Raw genomic sequence first — 8774 nt, 5'->3', positions numbered from 1 at the left:
GGGGGGGGGGGAGCCTGGTATGATTTTTCCATTATAAATCTTTCATCAGAGTTTGTCTCGAGTATCCTTTGAAGAAGGACAATTTTCACTCTTCCAGCATGGTCCTGTAATGGAATAAACAAAGGAAGCCTGATAAAGTACACTAATGGATGGAAAATAACATATTAGCTATTTTTGAGCATGACTCAAGAGGTTTGAATCGTGGAAGGATTCTGTGAGATGCCGCGGAGAACTTGTCCTTTCTTCTCTGTTTGCTCTTTGCTCTTCTCGTATTTTTCTAGCCATTATGTTAAACTCTAAAAACAGCGCTGGGATAAGAGCAATTATCTTGTTGAGAAAGGAGAAGAAACAGAGATTAAAACTAATTGGCGGATTTGAGGCTTTTAAGAAATTCGGAGGACTTTACAGTAAGTGCAAAAAAAAAATCCCAGATCAGCAGTATCCCAGCCAACTGGTGCCAAGAAGGTAAAAGCCAGAACTTTGTGTGTAATTAGAGAAAGTATATGAAGCAAACAGAGGAGGGCTAAAAAACATATATGAATGAAAGGCTGGGTCTGTTCTTTATGACTCCTAATCCTTCTTTGTTTGCTTGCAGCACCCGTGTGTGATGAACCTGGAGCGCGGTGAGAGAGGGGAGCGTCCTTTACCCCGAGGCCCCGAGATGGAAACTCGCACTGGGGGGAAGATGGGGAAGATATCCGTGGGCTTCCAGAGGAGCTCCACCTCAGATGATGACTCCGGATGTGCGTTGGAAGAGTATGCGTGGGTGCCACCAGGACTCAGGCCTGAACAGGTAGGACCTTAATTCCCAAATTACTTAATTTGACCATTATGAAAAACACACACTTGCTTTTTTTCTCACTGCTATGTCTCCCAGTGTTGTCTTTTTAATGGGTACAAACGTCCAAATTTTAGCTGACAAAGGATTTTTTTTTTTTTTTTTGTGAAAACCTGCAAGTTGATAGCATGCTTTTAGTTTAGTTCAAACAAGGTTATGTGCACAGTGCATTCCCTATGCCCTAATAGCAGATTAGTAGTGCTGCATGCTCAACTCAACATCTAGCTGTGGATTTAAAAAAATTTTTTTTTGCATCTAGTAGTGTAAATACGGTGAACGCATTCATCCCATTTCAGTTAGAAATTGCTGCGGTCTCGCATATTTTCCTGTATTTTCTTCACGGCACTGCTCACCAACAAACAAAAGTTTGTTCGTGTTTCCATTGCTCCTGTCAGGGGAAATTAACCAAGGCAAACATTAACATTTACAGTCCCTTTGCTGTCTCCCTTTTATGTGGAGAGATTTAACAGTCGGGCGCCTGTGACTGCAGAGGGGTTGACATGTTTGGCTGGGAGTGTCACAAAAAAAAGGAGCGTTGCTGTGTGTGCAGTCATTCTCCACTGATATCCTTCACCTGAATAGAAGAAAGAGGAAAAACTCCTCGTCTTTTGTTTCCTCTTGAAGAGATCAATCTGCCGGTTATTTGACAAAATTCCATTTAACATGTCTCCATCTCCAGGTCCAGATGTATTTCGCCTGCCTGCCAGAAGACAAGGTGCCATACGTCAACAGCCCAGGAGAGAAACACAGAATCAGACAGCTCCTATACCAGCTGCCGCCGCATGACAACGAGGTAGAGATCTTTATAGAAAAGAGATAGAACATATGAGAACTGAAGAGGAAATACGGAGCTCAGCCAAGATACGATGAAACTGACATTCATGTGTGACTATTGCTTTAAAAAAGTTGCCTTTTTCTGGCATTTTGTTATAACTTAGTTCAGTCTAAGAAGGTTTTTGAATGTGTTACAGCTGATTTTTTTGGTTTTTTGTTTTGTTTTTTTACACACAATTCTAAAGGTGATCCTGAGAGGTCAGGAGTGCAACTTAGGAAAACACCAGCAAATACACAAATGGTGCAAAAGTCCACAAAATACAACAGCTGTTGGAAAAAAAAGCCATGAGGGAAGTGTCTTTGGAGAGACGATAAGGTGACAGAACAGTTGCGGAAGTGACAGAAACCAAAACATCTCAAGGATTACTCTGAAACAAGCTTAAAAGAAGCAGAGGATTTATCTAATACTATAGACACATGTATGCTATTAGCCGTTTACTGTTAGCTTCTCACTTCCGCAGCAGTTTAATCACATTATTGTCTCCCCAAAAACACTTCTGTTTGCAGCATTTTTTTCTATTTTCAGGTGTTTTCATAAACCAAATCCAGCAGTTGAGTAAATCTCACACAATCTTGCTGTTCTTTTTATAGTTAAGCTGAAACAAGTGCTACATTCCCTCAACCCTGGTTTAAAAAAACAAAAAAAACAAAACCAAAAAAGCCCTAATGTGACAGTAAAGCACAAGCCAGCCTCTTCTACATGGCTTTATGGTGTGTAAACCAGCACCCCTTTCACATCTGTGTTAATAGAGTTTACATTAGGCGATATGGTCGAGTGTTATCACCAGCATGGGGGAGGGAAGGGGTCCACTGACATAGGTGGTCTCTATGCACACAATAGGTACACACAAACAATGTTTGACTGAGCGGTTTGATGATGTTTGTTGGCAGACCTGGTGGTTGTGGAAGCAAACTGCCCAAGGATTCCTTGCGTAACTGTGGTTAGAAGGGATAAGCGCTTTGTGCGCATGGAAGGCAGTGAGCGTGTGCATCTGTGTGTGTGTGCGCGTATGAGCTCACACATCGTTTACTGTTGTTTAGAGAACAACCGAGCTGGTTGTTAGGACAGTCCTGGTCCTTTTTATCTGAACCTTCATCACCCGCTCTAAACACGGAGGAAGGGTTTGTGTATTGCTCATGTCATCCTTTCAACGCAACCTTGAGGAGGATTGACATTAATTAAACCCTTTTCCAGCCACATATGGACTCGCTGTGATAATTTCCCCCAAAGTTGCATGAAAAGATGAAAGCCAAAACATCCGCAGTAATTGCTGGAGGTCTCAAGATGCCGTTTCTCATCTTCCTCATCTAAATTGATCTTTTTGTTTCTCTCTCTCTCTCTCTTTTTTTTTTTTTTTCTTTTATCAACAGGTGCGTTACTGCCACTCTCTAACAGAGGAAGAAAAGAGGGAGCTCCACATGTTTAGCACTCAGAGGAAGAGAGAGGCCCTGGGGAGAGGAACACCCAAAGTTCTACCCCGAGCTCTGCAACACACCCGCTGTGAAAATGTAGGTGCTACACATGAAAACTCATAACCACACATATACCCACATGCTGTAAGTGCACTAAAAGACCTAGCATCACTTAACACTCACATAGCCACGTGGTAATAATTTACAGGGAAACCAACTGGTGGGTCTTAAGTTATTTATATCATGTGCTACTAACATCCTCTATCCAATCCAAATGCCTGGCAACCCAAAGAACAACCTGATTGGCTAGTGTAGCGGCTTTAATCATCGACATAAACTTCCTTGTTAGGTAGGGCGAGAGAGGAAACAAGGAAATTGGGAGGATCGTGTTTAAACCAAGTAGACAAGCTAGTTTTTCATGAGGAAATCAGCCAATTTCCTCCTGCCCCACTATATCCCAACGTGACAGACTGCAACAAGAATCCAAAGGTTAATAAGTCATTCTTACCATAGTCTTCAAATCCAGTTTTTTCCAAAGCAGTCACACTATGTGGTATATAATTCCAAATTTACTGTTTGTTTACAGTATATGCAGCTGGTTGTAAGACTTTATGGCGATGTGGAGATGGCTTTCTTTCTTTTTTTTGCCTTTATGTGGACAGGCCAATTTTTTTTTTCATGATTATTTGTAAATATTTTTTGGAAAGTTGGACTTTTGGGAAAAGAGCCACCTTGGTTCCATTTTCCGGCTGAAGTCACAAGGAGCAAACAACAAAAATGGCAACAATCCTAAAGCCCAATCTCTTATTTTATACCGCTCATTTAGCGATGCATAACATTTAGTGCCAGTCAAACCATCCTTGATCATGTTTCTGAAAAACTTGCCTTCAGTGCAGCAGATGTAAATATTAGTATTGTGTGGCTTCCGCCAAATTCAAGCAAGTGAGCCACATCCTCTGTCGGGTATCCAAGAAGAACAGATGAAATGCGGCCATGTGTATTCCCCCAGACAGGCAGATGAAGTCTGTCACCATCTGAAAACAGTTGCTAACATGGGGATGCAAGGTCACAGACACTGAACGGACTAACATGATGACCAGCGACCACGCGCATGTGGTTAGGCACATCGGAAATGCATGTGTATTCACTCAGCCTCTGCAAGCTGTTATCACCCTCTAACTCAGACAGCCATGCTTCTACTGCACATGCGATTCAAAAATATATCATGAAGACAATTGGACACACACTTTGTCAGGCTCTAGTTTCCTGGTGCCTGACTTTCAGCAACAGGCAACACCCCCATATCCAAGGCCCCTTTCTGTTCACCCTTGTATAATAATGGTTAACAGCTGGGCATGCAATCCCATGCTGCCTATGGGTGTCTCATAACTCTGCCTAGTTATATAAAGACTCTACATTCAGACATGCTCGGACCATCTCTGCGGAGTCATATGAGTCTTCCACTTAGAACCAAGGTCGAGTGCTTTCTGTTTTAAGATTACAGGACAAAAACGCTGCCCACTTCCTCAGTTATGTCTAATGAATAATTGAGGGTTTCATTGCAGAGTAAACAGCCGCTGATTGAAATCCAGAGAAAGCCAAATAAGTTTGAGCTTGTCCTCTAATCTTCCGTTGGTAAAGCAGGGCTAGATTCGTGTTTTCTTTTTTTAAATGAACACATTTACCTACTTGCAAAGTGTTGTAACTCGGGAAGATTTACATGTGCAATCTTTTTTAAATAGCAAGCTGTGTTGCTGTGAAAAGATTACCTTTCATTGAGGATTATCATTAAATAGGAGTCATTGATGCGTTTTTAAATACACTCCTTTGGCATTTGCAGTATGACAACCTGTTGTTTGGCCTTCTTTGTCTTAGCATCACTGCAAATGGAACGTCAGCAGATATATGATATATTTTGAATATCTATCTCATCTCATTTATCTCTTCTTTGTTTGCCCTGCACGGGTCGTGGGTATCAACTGTATCTTACACGTACTGTAAAATGTCATTCCTCTATGCAATTGTTTCTTTATTTACCCCCACACATTTATTCTCAAGGTAGGGTATTTATCACCTAAGCAGAGCTATGTTCTCAATGAACTCTCAGTATTCCCTCCCGCCTTTGGAATCTCATGGGTTATCTGTTGTGTTTATCAGTGCTGTGGAGACATCAAGGGAGGCGAGATGGCAATTTTTGCATCCAGAGCAGGACCGAACCCCTGCTGGCACCCGGCGTGCTTCGTGTGTGCCACGTGTCAAGAACTCTTGGTGGATCTGATCTATTTCTACCATAGTGGCAAGATCCTCTGCGGCAGACACCACGCCGAGCTTCTAAAACCGCGATGTTCTTCCTGTGATGAGGTAAATGGCAGTAATGGTATACTGGGTACTGTTAATGTTTTAAAAGGATTCCTCATAATTAACATTAGAATATGCTTTTCCCGTTAGATCATCTTTGCAGATGAGTGCACTGAAGCAGAGGGTCGTCATTGGCACATGAAGCACTTTGCCTGTTTTGAGTGTGGGACAATGCTAGGAGGCCAGCGGTACATCATGAAGGATGGAAGGCCCTACTGCTGTGGGTGCTTTGAGTCATTGTACGCAGAGTACTGTGAATCCTGTGGTGAAAACATTGGTAAGTTATATTTTCACTTCATTCCCCTATACTAAAAACAAGGTCCCACTGATGTATTCTTTTGTGTACTTAATTTTTTTTAATCATATCATATAGGTGTTGACCATGCCCAGATGACCTATGAAGGTGTACACTGGCATGCCACTGACCAGTGCTTCTGTTGTGCCCAGTGTAAGACATCCTTGCTGGGTTGCCCATTCCTGCCCAAGCAAGGTCACATCTATTGCTCAAAGGCCTGCAGCCAGGGGGAAGACATTCATGCCTCAGACTCATCTGATTCTGCATTCCAGTCTGCTCGTTCACGTGAATCCCGGCGCAGTGTTCGTATGGGGAAGAGCAGCAGGCCAGCTGAACAATGGAGGCAGTCACAGCTTTTCAATCCTCCTGCCACCGTCCCCTCGTTTGAGCACAAGCATGAAAATGGTGAGGGTGAAGCAGACGCCGATGGTGACATTGATATTGTAGGGCGTAAGCTTGCTCATTTCGGCCTGGATGAGGAGAGGTTCTGGCGAGAGCGGGAGGAGCCGGATGCAGGGGGAGAGGAGGATCCAGAAGAGTGGGCCCAGCACGAAGACTATATGACTCAGCTTCTACTCAAGTTTGGTGACCGTGGGATGGTACACCAACTTCAGCAACCATCCCAAAAATCTCCTAGTCTTTCTGGTGACACAAACAGGCTAATAAGTATGTCTGATCCCTGGCTAAAGCCCGATACTACATCTATGGGGATTGCTTCTCCCACTCCTGCCAGTCCCACCCAGAGTCATTCTTCCAGCCAATCCCGAGCCAACAGCCTTAGCCCTGGACTGATGAGCAAGAAGAACCTGCCTGAAATGTATTGGGCCCAATCGCAGGACGGGCTGGGAGATTCAGCCTATGGGAGCCACCCAGGTCCTGCCAGTGCCAGAAAGATCCAAGAATTGGAGTTGGACCAAGATCAGGACCAGTCTGGGGCAAGACAGGCCTTCTGGGCAGATAGCAGACAGTGGTATGAAGACTCTTTGGAGTGTATTGCTGATGAGCTGAGGAATGTTGAAAAGAGTGTTGGAGACTCCATGGATTCCCTGGCTCTTTCAAATATCACTGGTAAGGAGATGTTTATATGAATTTAATTGTTTTGTTTTATTTTAAAAAAAGCTCAAAATTGACCTTCCTTGTTCATCCTCCTTAGGTGCATCAGTGGATGGAGATGGGAGGGACAGACCTTCAGTCTATACCCTTCATCCCATGCAGAATCCCTTGGTGGCAGAGAACTGTGAAAAGATGAGCAACATGGGAACGTTTAATTCCTCTCATCTTCATCACAGTGCCAATTCCCTCAATCTAAAACTGGACAAGGGAAATGAAGATGACGAGGAAGAAATAGCACTGACATTGAGGGGAGACACACAAGGTGGCATTCACTCATTGTCTCCACATTCGGAAGACCTTCCTGCCACCTTTGTTCATGCTCCAGCTCTGAGGAGAAGCAAGTCCCAATCCCGGCCCCCTCAGATGGTCAAGTTCTCAGAAGACACTGTGGATAATGGATATAATGATGGATATGAGGTCAATATCAGAAAGCACCCCATGAGTGAGAAGCCACACAGAAGGGCATACTGTCCAGATGAGATGGGCAGAGAAAGAATCCGCCCGACAAGCCACATAGGGCGCAACAGGCAGCACCACCACCGGTCAGGCAGGCACCATAGGAGCCGCAAGACTCGGTCAGACAATGCCCTTCACATGGTGCCTTTGGAGAAGGCGCAGAGGCCGTATGAGCCCCAACAGCAAGGTCTTGTAAATCCGCCATATGGTGCTATGCTCCTGCAACATCCTTCACACAGGTTGCCAGTTGCTTATCCCCAAACTCGATCTGACTATATGCTTGGGAGCTCGATGCATAATGACCCACGGGTTGAGCACTTCATGGGGCTCTACAGAGATGAGGATGACTCATGCTCTACTTGCTCTTCCTCATCATCGGACTCTGAGGAGGAGGGCTATTTTCTAGGTCAGCCAATCCCTCAGCCCCGATCTACTGTGCGCTACTATGCAGAGGACTACCCAACAAGGGTCACGGCCCTTTCTTCCCAGAGCCATGGCCCACAGACTGGTCGGCAGAAGAGTCAACGGTCCAAAAACTGTATAATTTCTTAAAAACACCAGAGTGTATTTACGTGAGAATCTGCACAATGCCAAACAATGCGGTCAAGATTTTCAGTATGTATGGTGGTTTACACAGATCAAATCTGAGATTAGAATAGCAGCACTAACATGTAGTGTATGGCCAAATTCAAAATGCATATCGTATTTCAGGCCTATATCGACTGAAACAAGATGTCTTTAATTTCAACTCTTAGGACCACAAAAAAGATGTGCAACATATAGTTTTTGTGTGTGTGTGTGTGTGTGTGTGTGTTCAAAGGTGGCCTCAGTACTGGGTCTTACTGATTTTCAGCACTAAGATAATGCACGGACTGATAAAGTTGAACACCTTTTGCTTCAGATTATGTACAGCTGGCGGTGGAGAAGTTAAACTTTAATTTCAGCTTTTGCTATTCAGTTTTACTTTTTAAAATGTTTTATGTTCATTTAATTTTTGCAGCAGTATCTTTTCTGTATTAAAGTGGCACAAAGGTTAATAACGTAGAACATAGAAACTAACCAAATAATTATTTAAAACATAATACAAAATTAAAATGTACATACTAAGTTAAGATTTTAATACTGCTATTTTTATATCCACGTTTAAAATGGTTGTTTTGCTTGAAGTCTATGATTAAAAAAATGTTTTAATAGTGAAAAGAACTCTTAATATGTTATGAGAAACGACTAAGACAGTGCCACTTTCTTCAGTTACGTGCCATGCTATTCAATAACAGTGCCACATATATTCCACTATTGGTGTACAATTTCTAAAATGACTGGCAGACCCACCAGTATTTTCCATATTCAGCCCAGCTGTTCACTACCATTGCTCTGAAATAATCAGCAAAAATGCTTTGTGATGTAAAAACGCTTGTAATAAATATTTTTCTTCAAAGCCTCAAAACTGACTGTTCTGTTATTGAG

General features: G+C 43.1%; 1 protein-coding gene across 5 annotated transcripts in view; it reads left to right on the top strand.

Annotated features, from left to right (window-relative positions):
* The window catches only part of prickle1b (prickle homolog 1b), a 27535-nt gene extending 18789 nt beyond the window's left edge, over positions 1-8746 (top strand). For all 5 annotated transcript variants that reach the window (XM_005725227.2, XM_005725230.2, XM_005725228.2 and 2 more), the window contains 7 exons: positions 596-793; positions 1518-1631; positions 3044-3181; positions 5243-5446; positions 5534-5720; positions 5817-6806; positions 6892-8746. In XM_005725227.2, coding sequence (XP_005725284.1) covers positions 608-793; positions 1518-1631; positions 3044-3181; positions 5243-5446; positions 5534-5720; positions 5817-6806; positions 6892-7859 — 2787 coding nt within the window. In that variant the 5' untranslated portion in view covers positions 596-607 and the 3' untranslated portion in view covers positions 7860-8746. The remainder of the gene's footprint in view (positions 1-595; positions 794-1517; positions 1632-3043; positions 3182-5242; positions 5447-5533; positions 5721-5816; positions 6807-6891) is intronic.
* Positions 8747-8774: the final 28 nt, after the last annotated feature.

This window comes from Pundamilia nyererei, unplaced genomic scaffold (assembly GCF_000239375.1).
Source record: "Pundamilia nyererei isolate P.nyererei 1_Seehausen unplaced genomic scaffold, PunNye1.0 scaffold00014, whole genome shotgun sequence".
NCBI lineage: Eukaryota > Metazoa > Chordata > Actinopteri > Cichliformes > Cichlidae > Pundamilia > Pundamilia nyererei.
Note: the sequence above shows the minus strand (reverse complement) of the source record. Positions and strands in the feature narration are given on the sequence as shown.